Raw genomic sequence first — 22,581 nt, forward strand, 5'->3', positions numbered from 1 at the left:
TGAAACTAACATTACTTTCAATACGTCGTGATGTGGAATCATTAAAATTTTTTCACAACATAATGAACAAGTCCTATCATACTTCAAACACAGCTTCCACATGTATCACCAAGCCTTCTTGCACGCGTAACTTCCAGGAGCTTAATCTTAACCCTTCCTGTGCCCGTACAAATACTTTCAAGCACAGCTTCTTTCCCCGCACTATAGAAATATGTAATTCCTTACCTGGCTGCCTTGGTTCACTCCCGATAAGCGAATTCGAAAGTGCTCTCTATGAAAACCAGCATGTGTAACTAGTCTCAACTAGCTAAAGCAGGTTTAGTTTATATTTTATGTGTATGCATTTCGCTGTTTCACTGCTTTTAAAAATCGATGAAAACGATTTTCCAGTTCTTTGACTGTCGTACACATGTTGTGAGAGTCATTGTTGATTTCACTTTATTTTATATATATATATATATATATATATATATATATATATATATATTGTGAGCATTATATTAATCCTTCATCTTCATCTGTATATATTCATCATCATGGCCAGCGTCATCGTCTTCGGCGCACGACCTGCTAAATGAACCATCAAGGTTTAACAGCTCTTATATGTGGCCCTTTTAGACATTACGGGAGCGTATGACAACGTAGACCGCAAAATTTTGTGGGATATTTTGGAAGGGGAAGGCCTAGGTGACGATTGTCTGCAGTTCTTGAGAGATATTTACCTAGAAAATACCGTTTGCGTTGAATGGGAAAAGATGAGGAGCGAGGAGAAAGCACATATCAATCAGGGACTGAGGCAGGGGTGCCCTTTATCCCCACTGCTGTTTATGATGTACATGGTGAGGATAGAGAGGGCGCTAAAGGAAGTAATATCAGGTTTAATCTCTCATACAAACAGGCGGGTACAGTAGTATAGCAGCAGCTTTTAGGTTTATTTTATGTGGACGACATCGTGTTGCTAGCTAACAAGCAAAGTGATTTGCAACGTCTGGCTAATATCTGTGGACAGGGAGGCAACAACTTAGGTTTGAAATTTAGTGTTAGAAAATCAGGTGTTATAGTATTGAATGAAAACAGTGAACGGAGAGTGGCAATACAGGGCCAGGAAATACCTCGGGTAGTAGAATATAAATACCTTGGTATATGGATAAACGAAGGCAATATATGTATGGAAACACAGGAAAAAGCAATAACAGTGAAGGGGAAGAGAAATGCAGCCATAATGAAGCACAGAGCGCTATGGGGATACAATAGGTACAAGGTGCTCCGAGGTATGTGGAAAGGTGTAATGGTTCCAGGACTTACTTTTGGAAATGCGGTTGTTTGCTTTAAGCCAGGAGTACAATCAGGACTCGATGGGAACCAAAGGTCAGTGAGTCGCCTCGCATTGGGCGCTCACGGGAATACTACAAATGAAGCTGTGCAGGGCGATATGGGCTGGAATAGTTTTGAAGTACGACTGAGGAATACGGAAGAAAGTAAATGGGCTGGGAGAGTTGAGGTATCTGTTCAGGAAAAACATTGATTCACAGTGGAGGAAAAGAACTAGGAAGCTTACCAGCAAGTATGCAGCCTGTAGGGTGGGCAACACAGCAACAAAGAGCGTCAAGCGGAATATCAGAGAGGCTGAAATAATCTCATGGGTGGCGGCAATGGAAAAGAAACCTGCCATGAGGAACTACTTAAGAGGAAAAAACGAAATAAGGAAAGAAACAATTTATGATAACTCAAAGGGAAGCTCATTACTTTTCGAAGCGAGGTCGGGATGCCCAAGAACACGCACCCATAAAGCGAGATATAAGAAGGAAGAAGAAGCATTGCTTGCTGCAGTAAAGCTAGGGAAAGTATGGAGCATGTTTTATTAGAATGTGAAGACGTCTACCCAGCGGTCGATTTAGGCACCACTGGCCTCCTTGAATGTATGAATGTTTGATGTTTAATGGCGCGAGGGCCAGGTATGGCAAAAGAGCGTCATGCTAGTGTTAATGGGTTTGCAGTGGACTGATTAATTCTGTAAAGTTAATGTAACGTGGCTGTAAAGGGGCCTAAAAGAGTTCATCTACCCGTAGAGTTGATGAAAATTATATAAACTCTACGGGTAATAAGATTATAGCAATCACTAATGACGTGTACTATGAACACTAAAATGCATTGCGAATAAACGATACTATACACAAAATATGTGAGGCGTTAAAATTGGCTAGAGCACTACTGCCGCGCCGTAGCCCTTGAAACAGAAGGGCCTAGAGGCATGTGCTATACGAAACAACTATCACAGCGGCATCCTCTGAAAAGAGGAAGCGCTACGAACGTACGGGGCTAATAACATGTAACACATCTTTCAGGAAACCTAGGACTGTGTTGGTGTCAAAGAGCGGTTCTGGGCCGAGGAACATTACAGGATGAAGTGGGATGTGCTGCCGGTGTGCTAGGGAAAAATATTCGACTTCCCGACACTCCAGGAGGACGTGGAGGACGGTCAGCCTCTCCCCTTAGCTACCACAGGTTGGATGTTCATTTCCAGTAAGTAAAAAGTTATGGGTGCCAAATGTGTGCCCTATCCTAAGACGACAAAATAGGACATCTGTTCGGCGTGATTTTGTTGCAGAAGGCCAGAAACCTAATTGCGGCTTCTGGCCTTCTTGTGCACTTATTGTACACTTGCAGCTTATTATTTGTTTCCACGTCCCACAAGCGTTGCCAGTAGTTTCGCAGTTTCCTATGCAATAAGGGCCTTAGATCTGTGACAGGGACTGCAGCGGTAGGAGTAACAGAATGCGATGCAATTGACGTGGCCATCTGGTCCACTAGAACGTTACCTTCGATGCCCCTATGACTCGACATCCAGCACATGATGACAAGCTGTTTAGATATATACGCTTGACACAGGACGGAATAGAGTTCATTAATTACTGGATTTTTGTGCTTACAGAATGGCATCAAGGCCTTTACAACACTTAGTCCGTATACATAACTGATTTTTTTTAGTTTTGTTTTCCTTGTATGCTTCACAGCCGACAATAGTGCGTAGGCCTCAGTCGTAAAGATACTTGTTTCCGGATGTAGTACAAGTACATCGGATTCCGAGAAGGATGGACCGAGGGCTGCATAGTAGCCCCAAGGTAAATATACCTGGTAGCGAAGCTTCCATAGCAGCCCATACGTTCAAAACATGGCGGTCCATCGGCGGTTCATGGGGCTTAGCGCCATCTGTATGTGGTGGGAACACTTCCGGCGGAAGACAAAATAATGTGACGCCATGTCCGCTAAAAGCAGAAGTGACGTCAGTTTGTTTTCGAAGGCGCGACATTTGTTTTGTTGTCCTTCTTTTGGAGCTATATATTCAAATGCCCCGCCATTCGACTTGATGGGCGTTTCAAGCTTTCAGCGTGGAAAGGGATGCAGGAAAAGGCCAGCCGTACGGTTGTCGAAATCGTATCCCTGCACAGAGCATACTTTCTTTGGAGGCCGACGAGAGCTTTAGGTTTAGAGTGCTGATCCTATTGTCGGATCCCAAGCCCGTTGGCCAGCGCTGTCTCCCGAAAACAACTACACAATTATCTGGCAGTCGTAACCCACTCCTTTTAACTGAACAGATTAAGAAGCGATGAAGCTACCCGCGTCACCGAATTTAGACAAACTTCGACAAGCAAGAAAACACAAGCTCTGAGGGGGGCGTATTTCAACAGGTGAACTTTACGAGTGCGCCTTTCTGCCCATTTCAAGACGGGCATTGCATTGCGAGTGATAGTGGCGTCAACGCCCCCTGTAGCGATGGGCGCTGAAAAGAAATGCATTTATTAGTAATAACAAAATTAAACTTGTGTTTTCTTAACTCGTCACGAATATATAAAAATGACTAGGAATTTTATTTTCATTGATTGACTCTAACTGTGTCTCGTTTGAATTAAAAAACGCGTTTTTCTTTCCCAATGTTTGTTCCCTCCAAACATAGTCGCGCTTCAATCGCTGCTCCCATAACCCCCCCATGCTGATGTCGGTGACAATCTGTACTGAACCGCTTTTCGCCCGAAGCTTCGCGACCTATTTGAATCGACCTTGGTAGCCCCTGCAGCTCAGTTCTACTTCTTAACGCGACGGCGGACACCGATTGCAAAACCTTCCTTCTACCTGCGGCAGCAAGCATTGGAACAGTTCGAGATAACACAAAGCCGCAGAAGACCACTTTGTGCGTGTCATTTAAAGGCGTCAGAGAAGGCAGTGCGGCGCGCGATAATTCCTCCAAAGAAAGAATGAAAGCGAAGCGCGGAGGACACGCGTGCCAGCCTAGCCGCAGCCGCTGCGTAAAACAATGGCCCTGATGCGACGGAGCAGCGAAAACGACGCCCAGTGGACGTTTAGTCTACGAGCACCACAGCGATGTCAGGCAAAGCTACAGGTCAGGCCAGGAGATATGATGGGACGCGCATGCGCACCGCTGCTCTTGCGGGCCTCTCGACAGCAGGCACCGCGTCGGTAGACGGCGTGTCAATGTAGTTTGGCACGCGCTCCCGTGGTCCGCATACTTTTACTCACGGGTGTACATATAAACTTTCAATGGAACTTGTTCTGAAAGCGCCAGTGGCCAGTCGGATCCCTAGTTGGTGGACCGGATCTAGCATTTTTAGCGTGCTCGGGGCAGCAGAATGGTAGATCACTGCACCATAGTCCAATCGTGATCGAATCAGGCTCTTGTAAAGATTCATTAAACAATTCCTATCGCTGCCCCATGTTGTGTGGGATACAATTTTCAGTAAGTTCATTGTTTTTTAAGCATTTCACCTTGAGATCCTTTATGTGTAGAATAAAAGTTAGTTTAGAGTCAAGTATGATGCCTAAGAACTTGCGCTCTTTGTTCACAGGGATTTACTGACCATACATTTCGATATTGGGATCTGCCATGAGCCCTTTGTTTCTTGTGAAAAGCACACAAGAACTTTTGTTGGGTTCACTTTAAATCCATTTTCGTCTGCCCATTTGGACACTTTGTTCAAGCCCCGTTGTACTTGCCTCTCACACACGGCAAGGTTGCAGGATTTGAAACCTATTTGTATGTCATCTATGTAAACAGAATAAAAAATGGCTGGCGGCAATGAAGCACGAAGCGTGCTCATCTTCACAATAAAGAGCGTGCAGCTAAGCACACCTCTTTGGGGTACACCAGTTTCTTGCATAAAAGGCCGATACAATACATTACCGACTTTCACGCGGAAGCTACGTTTGGACAAACAACTTTCTAGTATGTTTAGCATATTTCCACGAATTCCAATTCCCGACAAATCTCGCAAGACCCCATATCGCCACGTTGTGTCATACGCCTTCTCCATATCGAGGAATATCGATAAGAAGAACTGTTTATGTACAAATGCATCTCGGATATTTCCTTTAATGCGCACAAGATGATCAGTCGCGGACCGCTCTTCTCTGAAGCCACACTGATAGGGATAAAGCATATTGTTCAGTTCAAGGAAATGTATTAGTCTACGATTAATTATTTTTTCAAATAGCTTACAGAGACAACTTGTAAGAGCTACGGGCGATAACTTTCCGCCAAGGTAGGGTCTTGCCCAGCTTCAAGACGGGAATAACAATAGCTTCCTTCCACGAGGATGGGAGGTATCCGGCAGCCCAAATTGAGTTGAAAAGTGCCAGAAGTGTCATTTGTGTGTCTTTATGTAAGTTTTTAATCATGTCATACATGATTCTATCAGGTCCCGGTGCAGAGCTTCTACATGTGCTCAATGCAGCTTTAAACTCGGTAATACCAAAAGGACGGTTGTATGGTTCATCCGGACGGCATTTATGATTCAGTGCCTTAGGTTCAGCTAATTGTTTATATTTGAGGAATAATTTTGTGTAGTGTGTGGAGCTTGATACATGTTCGAAGTGTTCGCCCAGAGCGTTGGCCTGGTCCTCCAAGGTAGTCCCTTGGTCGTCCACTAAGGGCAAAGGGTGGATTTGTTGCCCCTTTAGCTTTCTTACGCCATTCCATGCTTTGAACGCTTGGGTGTAGGAAGTGATGCCCGTGAGAAACCTCTCCCAGCTAGCCCTCCTTGCCTGTCTCCGCGTGCGCCTTCCTTGCGATTTTGCCAGTTTGATTTCTATGAGGTTTTCTGCAGTCGGGGAGCGACGCAGCAACCTCACGCTTTGTTTTGTTTCTTTCGTGCCAGTTTGCACTGTTCATTCATTCCACTAGGGAACCCGTCTTTTATAAAACATGAGAGTCCTTGGGTTTGTGGAATTAATTTTTCTGCTGCGTCGAGTATAAAACAAGTAAAATACGCTACTGCTTCTTCTATGCTATAAGCGGTGATAACATGTCGTGATAAGTAAGTTGATTCCTTAAAATGATTCAATTCCGCGGAGGCTAGCTTGCACCGGGGGGGGGGGGAGGTTATGTGGAGCGCATTCATGTTGACGTATTAAATTTAACGTTACAGGAAAGCGGTCACTTCCATAGGAATTTTTGGTTACACGCCATTGCAAATCAGGGAAAATTGAAGCAGAGCCAATCGACAGGTCTACTGACGAATATGAATTATATTGAAATACGCTGGCTCTTTCTTGCTGAAGAGGCATGCACTGGAGTTACCAAGAAAATTTTCAATAAAACGACCTCTCGCGTCGCATCGCGTGTCTCCCCACATGGTGTTGTGGGCATTAAAATCACCTACGAGTAGGTAGGGGTCCGGGAGCTGATCAATTAGGTTATAAAAATCGCTTTTTCGGAGATGATAATTTGGGGGTATGTATATGCAACACCCCGCCCCCCATACTGTGATTAATTTATTAAAAAGAATTGCCCGAACTGACACTGCCTCAAGGGGCGTCTGAAGGGCGACATGATGACAAGCTACTGACTTGTCAACAACTATTGCTTCACCGCCAGACGAGGCGTTCGCCTCGTTGCGGTCTTTATGATAGATTGTGTAGTGACGAAGAAAATTTGTGAGCGTAGGTTTCAGATGTGTCTCTTGAACACACAGCAACCTTGGATTATGTTTGTGTAGGAGTTCTCTAATATCGTCAGAGTTATGGAGAAGACCCCTAACATTCCATTGTAGTATGTGTCTCCATTATGGTGTGTTGGGTGCTGTGTGTTTAAGAGATTAGGATTAGCTCACGGGCCCTTTGGAGGCGCCGTGCCGCGAGTTTTGTCTTTTTGGAGTGGTCGAAACATGCTCGCCGCTCCTTAGGCGCTGGTGGCGCCGTCTTGCTGGTGGTTGTGTCCATCGCCTCTCGCGAGGCGCTGGACACGCGCTCTTCCGAGCGCTGTGTTTGGCGAGAAGGCCTCGGCACGTTGGACGAGACCTTTGAGGCCACCTGTCCGGAGGTGGATGGCCCCTTCTGCTGGGGTGGCGGAGCAGCGCTAGCTGCAACCGCCGCGGGGGCAGATGGCGTAACTGCCGGCTCACTGTTCGTGTGTCGGACAGCCACCAGAAGCCGTTGTGTCGCTGCCTCCTGACGGGTCACATCGGCAAAGGTGTTCTTGGGCAGGTATGAAACCCGCCTACGGGTATCCTTGAAAGACATAATTTCTTTGATTTTGATTGTGACAACATTCCTTTTCTTTTTTCCAGGATGGGCACAACCGCGAGTACGCGGCGTGCTCCCCATCACAGTTTACACAGTAGAGAGAGTTCTCACAAGCTTCAGAGGTGTGTTCATGGGCACTGCATTTCGCACAGGTTGGGCGGCCTCGGCAGCTCTGCGAACTGTGACCGAAACGTTGGCATTTGAAACATCTGAGGGGATTTCGCACGTATGGCCTAACACGGAGCATGATGTACCCTGCCTCGATTGACTCGGGCAGGATACTTGAACCGAAGGTAATTATCAAGTGCTTGGTTTGGATTTCTTTGCCATCTCGCCTCATCTTAATTCTTTTAACATTGATCACATTCTGTTCACTGAAGCCCTCCAAGAGTTCCGCTTCAGTTAACTCCAAAAGATCATCATCTGAAACTACGCCACGGGTGGTATTCATAGTACGGTGCGGGGTTACGATTACTTGGGTTTCCCCAAATGACACTAGTTTTGGCAATTTCTCATACTGCTTCTGATCGCGGAGCTCCAAGAGGAGATCACCGTTTGCCATCCTCGACGCCTTATATCCTGGACCAAAAACTTCAGTTAACGACTTTGAAACAAGGAATGGCGAGACGGTTCGCACTGGTTTGCCTGGTTTTTCTGAGTGTGCTACATGACAACGAGGGAAGTTGTAGACTCGGCGCCTGAAAAACTGCCATCTTCGGTGCGCCCTCTTTTCTGAGGGCGATCAGGTAGTGGAGGGAAGGAAGTAGCCATGTGTAGACGTGCAGTTTTCGACAGCAACACCAGCCACCCACAATGGAGTCCAATAAGGGGACGCTGCAGGGCCTGCAAAAACATGGCCTGCAAACGCCAGCTGTACGTTGCCACTATAACCAAATATGAGATAACCTAGGCTGGCAGAGGTTGCTCCTTATGGTAGCGACGGGACGCCAGCGGACAGCTCGCTCGAGGTGGACGCGTGGACGCCTTAGCATTCCGCGGCAGAAAGGAACAAAGCCATACATCAGCGCTCGGTTTTCCAGGTAATGCCCTACGAAATATTGGCCGAGCAAAATGCTGCTTGGCTTCGCTGATATGATTAGAACAGGCGTATTCACTATGACATTGTCGATGGCGAAGCTGGACAATGTCACACGCTGGACAGCAGACGCGGACAAGCACTTTCGAGGTTGAACAGATCGACACATACTCTACCGCCGCCAGTGTAACTTATCGAACAAGTAAGATACATTAAACAGATTGCCTTTCTGCTTTTAGGGTGGATGCCGGAGCTGTTTTGTGCAAGCAAAAGGTATCTGACCATTTAGGTGCAGGACAACTAAACGCCAATGTTCTGTCGAACCAGCTGCATTACACGTAAATTTGAATAACCTTCATCTGATTATATATATATATATATATATATATATATATATATATATATATATATATATATATATATATCCACCAGGTCACCAGGTGCGGCGAGCGCGAGCCAGCATTCAGGCAAGGAAGCGAGAAGTTCTTGGATCGGCCATCTTGGCTAGTGCTCGTCTCTGCCAGTTCAGTACTTCTCGTCATCCAGACGTTCTGTAGCACGTGACAAACTGGTGGAGTTGCTGGGTAGTCTCAGCCAATGTTCTACACGCCTCCCGGTAGTCCTGTACCTGCAGTGTTGTACCTATTCACCGCGCCAGCCGAAGAATCCGAGGAATTCCGCCTGAGCTTGGACCTCTTCTCGAGACGACATACGCGCCACACCAAAGCGGTATGGAAGGCACTACTACTGCTGCTCACTACACGCTGCAGAAAGTGCCACAAGTCTTCCATGGTTCCCTCCTCGAGGACCGCGAAGACTGGTTGGCTCAGTTCGAAGGCGTCGCTGATTTCAATGGGTGGACCGATGCGACCAAGCTGAAAAATGTGTACTTTAGCCTGAGGATGGAGCTCGTGACTGGTACGAAAACCGTGAACCCTTCTCGTCGTGGAGCGAGTTTTGCCGTCACCTGCGGGCAAGTTATGCCAATGCTGATCGCTGCGAACGAGCCGCGTGGGCCATTCAGTCGCGCATCCAAATGCCGAATGAAAGCGTAATGATGTATACGTTCAAGACACGATTCGCCTCTTTCGTCGAGCTGACCCGGACATGGCAGAAGATAGGAAGCTCCACCACTTAATGCGAGGGTTTAACGAGCAGCTTGTCGATGGCCTCGTTCCGAGTCCCCCGAAGACTGTGGCTGAGTTTTTAATGGAAGTCTCGACAATGGAAAAAGTGATTCAGCAGCGGTCAGCTGTGTACAACCGGCAAATCAGCGTCGCGTCAACGGTGGGTCAGATCGGAGCTGCGGGAAGTAGCACCAGCATCGACTCTCGCTGCGACCACATCCGATCAGTGTTGCGCGACGAGCTACACAGGATTCACTGCCCGCCTCAACCTACTGCGGGATCCATATCCGGCCTCATCAGGAAATAGGTGCAGCATGCTCTGCAAGTCCCACTTCCCAGTGACGTCACACCACCTGTGCCGACGGAGCTCCGGCGCGCATCGTACGCGGAAGCTGCTAGTCGTTATATTCATGTTCCACCAAGCTTCGTGCGCCCCACGCCTCACGATACACTTCCACCAATGCAACCGATGCAGCACTTGGAGAATCGGCAGCCGCTTCAAGGGAATTCGGACGTCTGGCGCGCACTGGTCAGGCGACCGCTGTGCTATCACTGTGGCGAAGCCGGACATTTATACCGTGAATGCGCGTATCGTTGCCTTGGACTTTTGGGTTTTGCCGTCGACTCGCCAAGACCAAGATTTGGCGAAAGACCAAGAGCGATCGAAGAATACCTGTCTCAGCAGCGCACGCCACTGCCCTTGCAGCGGCAGTCACAGTCACCGTCTTCTAGACGATCTTACTCAAATTCCCGGAGCTCCCCAGTTGCGCCGCATGGGCGTTCGCCAAGCCCTAGAGGGGAAAACTAAAGACAGCGACCTTCGTGAGCGAGGCCGCTGACAATCGACGCGAGCAAGACCTCTCATCGATGCGCGCACGTACCAGCAGCAATTCGACGACGACAGCAACTCGGACGCCGCCCTTCTTTAGATGTAGCTGTGGTGCTTGACGGTCACCATGGAGTCAGTGCGTTATTGGACACAGGAGCTGATTACTCGATCATGAGGCGAAAGATAGTGACGCATCTGAAGAAAGTAGTTATGTCTTGATACGGAACGCAAATTCGTACTGCTGGCGGATATGTAGGCACCCCACTTGGTATGTGCACACTCAGAGTTGACATCCGCGGACGTACGTTTCTCTGCAGTTGCCTTCTATTTCGCGAATGTGCCAGAGGCCTTATCCTGGGAATCGACTTTGTACGGAAATATGGTGCTATTATCGACCTTCGGGAGCGCACCATGAGCTTCTCGACAAAGAGCGCAGCAGACAAAACCGACGACAGCCTTCTCAGCAGGTTTCGCATTTATGCCGATAGCATCGCGTTACCCCCGCGTTCGAGCGTCCTCGTTGATGTCGTGTGCGACAAGTTACGTGACAGTGAGGCAATCGATTAAGGCAACGTGTCGCTCTTGCTCACACTAGGCATTTGCGCGGCTCGCAGCCTCGTCGCGCTTCGTGACGGACATTCTACACTCCTTGTGAAGAATTTTAGCAATGAGTACCGCCACCTTTTTCGTCGCACTGCTATCGACCCCGAGGGCCGCGACTGCATCAATCCACAAGGTACACATTAATTCGACACTCCCGGAGCAACAACGAGTATAGTGCAGCATGAATTGCTGCTTCAATTAAAGAACGTTTCGCCTCGTCCTCTAAGGTGCATCAGGTGCCCATCAAGAAACACCGATTCATTACTCATACCGACGTCTCACACATAAAACACCAGCCTTACCGAGTTTCGGCCAGAGAGCCCTGACGCGATACATACGCAAGTCGAAGAGACGTTTCCCGAAGATGTTATACAGATTTCCAAAAGTCCCGGGTCATCGCCAGTCGTCCTCGTAAAGAAGACGGATGGGACGCTACGTTTCCGCATTGACTACAGGACGCTAAACAGCGTGACTGAAAAAGGCGTCTATCCCGTGCCCCGCATCGATGATTCACTCGACAGACTGCGACAGGCCAAGTATTTTTTATCTATATATTTGAAAAGCGGGTACCGGCAGATTGATGATGAAGGGAATCGTGAAAAAGCTGCCTTTGTTACACCGGAAGGCCTGTATGAATTCATAGTGCTCCCCTTCGCCCAGTGCTCTGTGCTTGCAACATTCCAGACAATGATGGACGCTGTTCTCACCGGTCCGGTCTGAAGTGGCTTATTTGCTTGGTTTATCTTGATGACGTCGTCGTATTTTCGGCGACCTTTGAATGAATGTGTGGTGTTTATTGGCGCAAGGGCCAGGTATGGACAAAGAGCGCCATGTCCATGGTAATGAGTTCGCAGTGTAGTTATGAGTGCTATGAAGTTGATGTGACGTGGCTGTAAAGGGGCCTTAAAGATAGTCGCTCTAAAGTGCGTAAAATCTACGTCTAACAAGATTATGTCGATGACAAATGACGTGTACTATGAGCATTAAAATCCATTGCGAAAGAATGATACAATATACAAAATATGTCAGATGCTTAAATTGGCTAGAGCACTACTGCTTCGTTAGAACCCTTGAAACAGAACAGCCTGGAGGCATGTGCTATATAAAATAATTATCACAGCGGCATCCTCTGGGATGAGGATGCGCTACGAATGGACTTACAACATGTAGGATAACATCATTCAAAAGACCGAGGACTGCTTTAGTGGTAAAGAGCGGTTCTTGGCCAAGAAACAGCCGCATGAAGAGGGACACAATAGCGGTATGCAAAAGAAAAATGTTTCTTTCTCTCAGATTCGGTCTCCCGACACTCCAGGAGAACGTGAAGGTCGGTCAGCCTCTCACCACGTCTATCACATGTTGGAGGTTCATTTCCAGTAAGTAGAAAATTATGAGTGCCAAATGTGTGTCCTAGGACGCGCCGCATGGCGCCGCCACTGTATACGGTCCCGTCGGCCCATACAACAATTGTGACCTTATCTGGTCGCCCGCGCTCGCTCGCGCTGACGGGAGTTTCACCTCCTAAATTTCTTACTCCGTGGCCCCGGCCGAAGTAACACGTCGCGTTTGGTGTTGCATGGAAACAAGCTGTGATATCTGTTGTCTCAGCGTAGATGAAGTGCGCAGATGGTTCTTTTTTTTTTTTTGTTGCGAAAACTATCACCCCAATAGCGAATTGATAACGTGAGCGCAAAGATTTAAAGGTGCATTAGTTTCGTCCGAGTCGCAATGTCTTTCTCTCATGAGCAGAAGGAAAACATGATCCTTGCCTTAGGAGCTGCACATGGCAACAAGAGGAAGGCCTCAAATGGAAGTGGAACTCGTGGAAGTGTGGCGGTAGACCAAACGCATTGACTATTATCAGAAATTATGAAAACCTGAGACAAACCGGCAGCTTCAAGAAACAGCGGCGGAGGACTCCACTTTTGAGTCCTAGTCTACGCAAGGATGTTCTAGCATCTGTGGCCTCAAACCCTCATGCTAGCGTACGGGACGTGGCCGCCCAGGTACCAATTTCCAAGTCATCAGTTTGGAGTATTCTAAATGATGGCCTTTCGCCCGTACCAATTTAACCAGCACCAATTCTTAGAAGATAGGGACCTGTAGAATCGTCTAGATTTCTCGAATTGGGCCCTCACAAAAGCCGATGAGTCACAGGACTTTTTGAGCAACATCATGTGCACAGATGAAGCCAATTTTCGCAGAAGCGCTTAGGTAAATTTGCATAATGCACACTATCAGAGGGACTCCAATCCACACTGGGTAAAGCGCAATCGTCACCAGTACCAGTGGTCGCTCAATGTGTGGTTAGGAATTTACGCCAGTGCTATAATCGGTCCCATCTTCGATCACACACTGATTGGACAGCGTTACGTGAACGAAATCCTTGAAGAAGTGGTGGATGAGTTTCTCAGCTGTCACGCCTTCCACTCCTGCTGTTGTGCACCCGCACACAGCAGCAGCCGAGCATGAAACTGGCTGGATGCGACTTTTCATGCGCAATAGATTGGAAGGCACGCGCCTGTAAATTCGGCCCCGTTATCAAGGGGCTTTTGTTATCAATGTGATCAGTCGGCCTTGAGAGACGGATAATAAGTGTGGTGTAGAAATGAGACGAAGGAATAGCTACGAAGCCGCGAAACCTGCTGTTGGTGCTCTTACCGTACCATTATCAAGGTGAAGCGCTGTCTCTTCGGGTTTGCGACAGGCAATGCAGTTGCTTTCAATCAGCTTGTTTGAGGGCGCTGCTTTAGGATGCGGGTGGGAGCGCACTCACATGGTATTTTGCATACTTCGTGAGGTTTCTTTGCCAGTCTGAAAAAATTGTACGCAATTACTACGTCGCTGAAAACACCGCTGTTAGATGTCATTCTGGGTGCCTACAAATGCCTCATTGACATTTTGAAAACTAGGACAGTACTTCTCGAGTTAGATAACTTACAGTTACCGAATTAAATCACAGTAACGAAAAAACTATTGGCGGCTACTCCACTGCACTGGAAACAATATTTACTTGGGTTTCTTCGAGTAACTCAGTTACTATTTTTTAAGTCTTGGTGCGTGATAGTTGGGGAACACTGTATATTCATTCAATAACTGAAATGAGGCCAAGCCGGATTCACTCGTAATCTGAATCAACAGCAGTCATGCGCAGCAGCAGTTATACTCGGACTCACAGAAAAAAAAGAGAGAGAGAGAGAGACTGCAATTTCGCCGGAAAGGCGAAGCAGTATTAATGATAGCCATGTATGTGACAAGTACGCGAAGGAAGATTACACCACCGAGAGGACTCAGGCTGTGAAATGGAACTGTCTCCTACTATGAGGTCTTGTATAAACTCATATAACGGCGTCACTTCAGCGCCCAATTCTACGAGGTCACACGAAGTGTCTTCAAATGCAATTATATATATATATATATATATATATATATATATATATATATATATATATATATATATATATAAAAGACGATTGCCGATTTCCTCCAGATGGGCCAGTCTGGAGGTGCCGTCTACGTGAAGCAGAGGCCCAAGAGGTGTATTGCCTCTGCCGGGGGGCCTTAACGGTCCGAACACCCGGCATTGGCTCAACCCCCAGGATCCCCCTTTCCCCAGACACGGCGAAGCCGCGCACGGCTACACGCGGGAGGCTCCAATCCTCGTGTGCTCGCGTACGTGGTGTCGCAACACGCCAAACGGCTGCTGACGCAGACGCCCCAGCGGGGGACTACCTTTGACGAACACTTGCATCGTATAAAGACTGTGCTGGAAGCACTGCGCGCCGCTCATCTCACACTGAAGCCAGAAAAATGCCACTTCGGTTATAAACTGAATTTTCTCGGTAGTGTTGTGAGCGCGGATGGCGTTCGGCCTGACCCTGACAAAACCACTGCCGTAGCCTAGTTTCCTGTTCTCCGTGACAAGAAAGCAGCCCGTCGCTTTCTGGTGCTCTACGCGTACTATCACCGCTTCATCGCCAATTTTTCTAGGATTGCCGAACCTCTAACTCGCATCACAGGAGAAGATATACCATTTGTCTGGAATGAAGAGCAGGACGCGGCTTTCAAAGAGCTACGGAAGCATTTGCAGACAGCACCATTTCTTGCTCGCTTTGACGAGGACGCTGATACTGAAGTGCATACCGATGTCAGCAACGTGGGTCTTGGCGCCATCCTGGTCCAACACCAAGAGGGCACTGAGCGCGTGATAGCTTACGCCAGCCGTACTCTTTCACGCGCAGAGGTAAACTACTCCACCGCGGAGAAAGAGTGCCTCGCTGTAGTATGGGCCACCATGAAGTTTCGGCCTTACCTCCACGGTCACCCCTTCAAAGTAGTGACCTACCATCACTCATTGTGTTGGTTGACAGACATGCCTCTGGGCGACTCGCACGATGGAGCCTTCGTCTGCAAGAATTCGATCTTAGCATCCTATACAAATCAGGCCGCAAGCACGAAGATGCTGATTCGTTGTCACGTGCATCCATTGAAGTTTGTGAACCCGACGCCGAGGACGGGCAGCATATTCCTTGGGGCCCTCACCGCAACGTACTTAGTCGCACGACAGCGCGAGGACGCCGAAATCCGCGCAATCAGCGAAAATCTCGAAAGACGCCACTCTCCCAAACCACAATGCCTTTCTCGCATTCTCTTGTCCTTCTGCCGCCAAATTGGTGTCTTGTATAAGAAAAAAAAAACTCGAACAGCCTACCTTCTCGTCCTATGGTTGTGTGTATAAGCGCGACTGGACGAGGACGAAGAAAGAAACAGATACACAGACAAGCGCTGTGTCTGTGAATCTGTTTCTTTCTTCGTCCTCGTCCAGTCGCGCTTATACACACCACCATGGATTCTAACCAACTAGCCCGCCAACGTGTTTTAACTAAGTTCTCGTCCTAAGTACTGATATGCGCGACGACATTCTCCTTGCCTGCCACCACCATCACACATCTGGTCACTTGGGTTCCTCATGCACTCTCGCCAGAGTTAGACAGGCGTACTACTGTCCCAAACTTTCTACATCTGTAAAGCGCTACGTAAAGAAGTTGTGAATGTCCACGCCGCAAATCTCCGCCACTGAAGCACGCGGGGCTGCTACAACCGATCGCACCACCTAGAACACCATTCGATCAACTATAGGAATGGACTTACTCGGGCCTTTTCCATTGTCATCCGCCGGGAACAAGTGGACCGTAGTAGCCACACACTACTTAACGAGATAAGCCGAGACAAGGGCTCTACAAAGCGTCACGGCTGCTGATGTTGCCCAGTTTTTTATAGACCAGACCGTTCTTCGACATGGCGCCACGTCGTGCGTGATCACTGACAGGGGCACAGCTTTCACGGCGCAGCTGATTGACGACGTATTCAGGCTAAGCTACACAAGCCATCGCAAGACCACTGCATATCATCTGCAAACCAACGGGTTGACCGAACGGTTGAACAAAACCATCGCCGACATGTTAGCCATGTACGCAGACGTACAGCAGAAGACGAGGGATCAGGTCCTACCGCACGTAACATTTGCGTACAACATAGCCATCCAAGAAACAACGCAATTCATGCCGTTCCGTCTTGTCTACGGACGTGAAGTTCAGACCATGCTGGATACAATGCTTCAACATTATTACGACGCGTCGGTCACCCCTGACGCTGAGCAGTTTACGCAGTGCGCCGAAGAAGCTCGCCAATTGGCACATCTACACATCACGAAACAGCAGAGTATGCACGCCGCTACTATCTTTGCCATCGCCAAGTAGAATACCACCCGAGTGATCAAGTTCGTGTGCGGACGCCGGTTCGCCGCCAAGGGTTGTCAGAGAAGCTGCCCAGTCGCTACTTTGGACCCTACAAGTCCTGTGCCGCGTTAGTGACGTGAACTATGAGGTTCTCTCGGATAGTGCCATATCGCCCCCAGCGTCGAAAGCACCACTCTGAGATTGTCCGCGTTGTACGAATCAAGCATTATTTCACGCGCTAGTGTGACAACGTCTCAACTTTCTTACTTTCTTTCTATCCTTCCCCCAGTACATACTGTCTGTTCGTTCCCCCTTTTCTCTTTACCTGCGTCCACTTGCACGAGTATCGGGACGATGTCTTTTTTTTTTCTTTTTGAAAGGGGCAAAATGGCACCAAGACACCAAGTGCGGCGAGCGCGAGCCAGCATTCAGGCAATGAAAGAAGTTTTTGGTTCGGCCACCTTCTCGGCAAGTGCTCGTCTCTGACGGTGCAGTACTTCTATATATGGTTTGAGCAGCGGTGGCGCTGGCCAACACTTCCGGTTCTTCTAGTAGTAAAACAAATACCCAAAAAAGTGGATGGAAAAGCGGCGCCGCGGTAGCTCAATTGGTAGAGCATCGCACGCGTAATGCGAAGACGTGGGATCGTTCCCCACCTGCGGCAAGTTGTTTTTTCATCCACTTTCATCTCCATTAATTTATCGTTTCTTTAATTCAATTAGTAAGTACAAGTAACTTCCCCTATGTTGTCCTTGGTGTCATTGTTTGTTGGCTTTATATATATCTTGCACGGCTAAAGCATAAAAAGCACCTTTTCTGAGTAGTGAAGGCAAGCCGCTGTCAAAAAATTCCACTTCAATTAATGGATTAACGTCCCCTTTGGAATGAGGTGGCGGGTTGCGTCACCAACGATCCAGCCGGCATGCGCCCTCTGTGAGCAACTGCGCAATTCAAGTTTGCCGGCTCTGGCGCACGGTGGGAGCGCTGTGGCCTATCTGTGGTTTGGCATCGAAAGGAACCAGCGATTCGTCTCTCTTCCCTCAGAGGCAGCCCAACAATATCAAGGTTAACTTTGGGTCACAACACATGGCCCCTTAGTCGGCCTGACAGTTCAGTTTGGTAGAGCTACATTTTAAGAGTTAGCCGATAGCGATTAGTTTATTGAGACGTACAGGCCTCGCGGGGGTCATCGCACCTAGCATATGTTGGCATAGTGCGGTTTGCAACCGTGGCGTAGACAGGAATATTTTTGTGGGCGGTCTCGCACCCGACTGAGGTTAGGGTGGCTACCGAGGCACAGTGTACTAGCCGGAGGAGAAAGGGGGGAGGCGGTTGTTTTCGCACGCCGTTTTATGTCTGGTATCCCGCGCCTGTGGCACTTGCATAATATGGCAGCTCCTTCAAGGAAGCGTATTGAAGAAATCATTTCTCTTCAAGTGGTCACATTTGCCTGTATTCCCGCTCGTTTCATAACTATGTATACTCAGCGGAGCACCTATGTTGCGCTGTTTTGAACGTTGCTTCCGGGCCCAATTGGTTCCATTTGGACATCATTGGATGCCCACTTGGTTCCGAGTGTAGAAAAAGACTTAAGAAAGGGCGGAACAATCGGTTCAGTAATTTACCTCAGTAGTTACTAAGGAAAATAACCATATATTCGTTTTGTTTTTTCTATGCACCATTGTTTAATCACTATGGTTTCGCTACAAGCGATCTTATCCGAGTGCTAAGCTATGAAACGAAAATTACGTCACTTTAGAAAATCCGATGCAACTCCCGTTGGTGACGTTGCTTATGTTGTAGCACCCGCGTCCGGAACGTGGAGGGTGTTCCTTGAAGGCTGCCGAAAGGGGCTGCATTAAGAAGGACGCATGACATCACAAGAGGCGCCAGTACAAACAATTAGGCAGTCGACCAGCGTTATCAACAAGGAAAGGGCGTGTTTTCTTAAAGAACATACGCTCTAGTAGTGCCGGTAAAATTCAAGCATGCATCGCTTATATTCACCGATGCATATCATGCGTTCTGTTCCTCTTCAAAATATGGTGCCCCTTCACGCAGTGTTTGTTTTAAAGGCTTCGTGAACAATAAGTCTGGACACTCTGAACAATTAAGGGCGAAGCGCCGACCACCACGTCATAGTGGACGAATATTACTGCTCAGTAAGTGCAATGCGGGTAACCACGTGTTTCAAAGCCTGCGCTCTTGATCGACCGTTGACGCCATCTTTGGTGCCGCGATATCATAGCGGAAGCTCGCAGCCATTGGCTTCGAGAAACTACGCCACAACTGGCGGTGCATGCCTACGCTTAAGACGGCGGAGGCTATAACCACCAGCTGGACTGTTGGCGGGCGCTGAAGGGAGGAGAGCTCGGATGTACTGCGTGACAACAGCCAGCCTTCCGCCACCCGCCGTCCCCCGATTTCCGGACCAATAACGCCCGCCACTTGGTCCAGGTTCATCAATTGTGACGACTCGGCTCGCCGTGGGCTGCTCCGCCCGGCCTTCGCCGCACGCTCCCAATTAGGCCGAATGCTCATATAATTTGCTCACCCATTACTTGAGAGCCCGTAACTCGGTGCTTGAAAATTCAGTAATACACTGCTCTCCCCCACGCCTTTGTTATCGCATATTCCCCCGGCATTCGGAGATGTGCAAGTAATGGAAGAGTATGCACTCCGGGGCGGTGCTCTGTTTCGGCGTTCCGTCTCCACCGGCGTATCGACAGCCTCCGTTCGATGTCGCCTGCGGAGAGCACGTGCGGTGTTTCTTCTTACATCCTGTAGGCTCTAAACGACGCGTTCAGCAAAATATTTGGCCGAGGTGATCACGTGACCGGACGCTCTACGAGCTGCGCTTGTCCACTCAACATGTCCAAGCCTGCAAGAGGACATATGAGAATCCTTGAAGCAATTTATTTAAAGCAGCTTGTGGCAGATACATTATATGGTTTACAAGCATCATGGTTAAAACTCTACGCCTCGCGCCGTCACCGAGTGCGGAGAGTTACTGCGATGTGTAGCAGACCCGTGCCAAGCGCCATGGCACGAAGCAAGCCAAGATGAGAGAACGCGTCCTCCGTGCAACGTGAGCCGCCACCGTCATGCCAGGAGCTTGCACTTCCGTTTCAAAATTCACACGCGCTCTCCGGCCGTTATCTCTCGCGTGAAACGTATCGAAGAATAAAGAAAAGGAAACGTCAGCGCACCCTGTCGTAAACGGCTCGACCGTGGGAAGGGCCGGCCAGCAGCGCTGGCAGTCACCGCGCCGCGGCCGACAGCATGCATCCACATGTTTCTCGTTGGACCAGGGCTGTCAGCGACCGTGGCCGACAGACGTACAGACCCGGAATAGGACGGCTGGTGCTGATGTACGGCGGCGGAGCACGAGGGTTTGTAACAGTGAGTGCCGGTACGTCCTGTTATATATGCCCTGCTAGGTGAAGGCTGGAACAGGGTTTTCCAGCGGTCGAGCAGGAGCGAAGAACCTGCCACCCGAGACCGGATGAACGTGCACAGAAGGAGGACGCCCACGCGCAGAACAGGGAGAGCGAACACTTGCGTCGGAGCGCGGGCTCGCGCGTTCGGCGGGAAATGCAGTTCGGCGCTCGTGTTCGATTCCTGGAAACCATTGCAAAGTATTTGAAGAAATAATAATAAACAATAAATAAATAACCGAGGCCGTTTGTAGAGCTGTATATGCGAAGTATTAAATGCGCTTCTTCTCTATCGCAAACCACACAAGCGATGCACGGTAATCTAAGGTTACTTTCTACACGATCTTCATAGTTACTTGCAAAAAAATTCGTGAGGAGCCTGCTACGGAAACTGCATTGCATCATCTGGCTAGCCCGGCACACTCTGTATTACATTCGTGAAAATATTAATCAGCCAATATTATAGTTAATCAACTTTTCACTCTCTCTCTCTCTCTCTCTCTCTCTCACACACACACACACACACGTAATCCGGCACAGGTGTGATGCATACAGGCGAACAACGAACGACAGCATACCTCGAGGCGCCAGAGACAGTGATTCATCAGAAGGCCGACTTAAAAATTTCGCCGACGATTACGATACTCCCTTATGCGAAATTTGAGCGCAGCTCTACACGTGTTTTCATTTCGCGATATATTGAGGCAAAGAATTTGAGAGAGACATGTAGCAGAGTCGGCGATAGTCGAAAATCTGATCTGCGGGTCATGCGCGTGGGCTTTTATACATGACTCGTCGAAGGTTCCACTATAATCTCTGGTGGGGCGTGGCTTCCAGAAAGTACAACACAAATGCGTCGCGCATACAATCAGATTACAAAAAAATCTCAAACCATAACAACAGAAACAAGCGCGAACCACACCAAACCAAGCGAACCAAACAAGCGCGAGCGAGCCGACGCGAGCAGACGATAGTACGAAACGAGCGGTCCGGCTGAGACCAGTTACGAGTGTGCATAGAGCGGTTGGGCGGGTCCGCATGACACCAGTTTCCCGCGTGCGCGTCACTGATGGGACCGCTCTCATTGGTCTCGACCGTTCGCGGCTCGCTTCTTTCATATCCCGCTGCGCGTTCGCTGTTTCATCTTTCGTTGTACTGCTGGTTCGCTCGCTTAGGCCGCCGCCGACGCTGCTCGCCGCAGAAACAGGCGCCTACGCTCTAAAACACCAGCTTTTCGGCGCGTTAATACATAAAGGAGGGCAACAGTCCGAGGGCTTCCGCCTCGGACTGTTGCGAAAATCGCACTCGTTGGTGAAATTCTGCAATAGGGACTTGCTATAGGTTAACTATGGCCTTCTAGTTGATACTTTGTCGCCAGCTGAAATAATCCATAATTTGTTAGTACTTAATGGTACCTTCCCTGTCACTATATCAGTATGTGTATCTATGTAGCTCTCTATGTAACATATGGTAAACATACAAAAGTGCTCTAGCTTAGGATACATAACTAAATGCTATAGTCTTCACTACAAAACTTATTAAACTGACTCTGAGAGCCATGCACACAATAACCCTTATTATACAATAACTTTACACAGTAACTTTACTTTAAATAACTTTAAATAACTTTAAAAGTTACACAATAACTTTACCAAATTTTATTAAGGACGATCCCCAGAAGTTCTGGAACATTATTAAGGAACGGAATAAATCCATAACGAACATTATCCACGATAGCATTCTAATAACTGATCCCAAGGCTGTTGCTAACCTTTTAAATGACCACTTCCACAGTGTCTTCTCACCACCAACTGAACCCTCTTTCCAAACTTCACTGTCCTGCTCTTCTGCCGTTAACATTTCTCATGAAGGTGTACTTAACGTGCTCCTCCGGTTAAAAGTAAAATCATCTGTTGGTCCAGACGGCATTCCCAACACCTTCCTTCGGCGTTATGCGGAACATTTAAGTAATTTCCTTCTAGTAATCTTTCAGGCCTCTCTACATTCCGCGATACTTCCGCTCGATTGGAAAGTAGCACGCGTTGTCCCTATATTAAAAAAAGGTGACCCAAGCTCAGTCCTAAATTACCGTCCGATTTCCATATTATCGTTTAGAAGAACTTGTTGTTGGGCGAGTTGGTAGATATTAGCGAGCATTGTTTACCTGCGCGAACAAACGAACCACAAAGACAGCGAGGGACAAGGACGGGCCCGTCCTTGTCCCTCGCTGTCTTTGTGGTTCGTTTGTTCGCGCAGTTAAACAATGCTTCCACAT

General features: G+C 48.3%; 1 protein-coding gene and 1 non-coding gene across 3 annotated transcripts in view; one reads left to right on the top strand and one right to left on the bottom strand.

The window, feature by feature from the left end:
• Positions 1 to 22,581, bottom strand: part of LOC142557136 (uncharacterized) — a 75,994-nt gene that overhangs the window by 8,462 nt on the left and 44,951 nt on the right. The window contains exon 2 of one of the 2 annotated variants that reach the window (XM_075668784.1): positions 18,624 to 18,722. The exons of the other annotated variant lie outside the window; for it this stretch is intronic. Coding sequence (XP_075524899.1) covers positions 18,624 to 18,722 — 99 coding nt within the window. The remainder of the gene's footprint in view (positions 1 to 18,623; positions 18,723 to 22,581) is intronic. 2 annotated transcript variants of the gene reach the window in all.
• TRNAT-CGU (transfer RNA threonine (anticodon CGU)) lies at positions 17,462 to 17,533 on the top strand. Its single transcript has one exon. It is a non-coding gene; the product is annotated as a tRNA-Thr (tRNA).

Source organism: Dermacentor variabilis, chromosome 1 (assembly GCF_050947875.1).
Source record: "Dermacentor variabilis isolate Ectoservices chromosome 1, ASM5094787v1, whole genome shotgun sequence".
NCBI lineage: Eukaryota > Metazoa > Arthropoda > Arachnida > Ixodida > Ixodidae > Dermacentor > Dermacentor variabilis.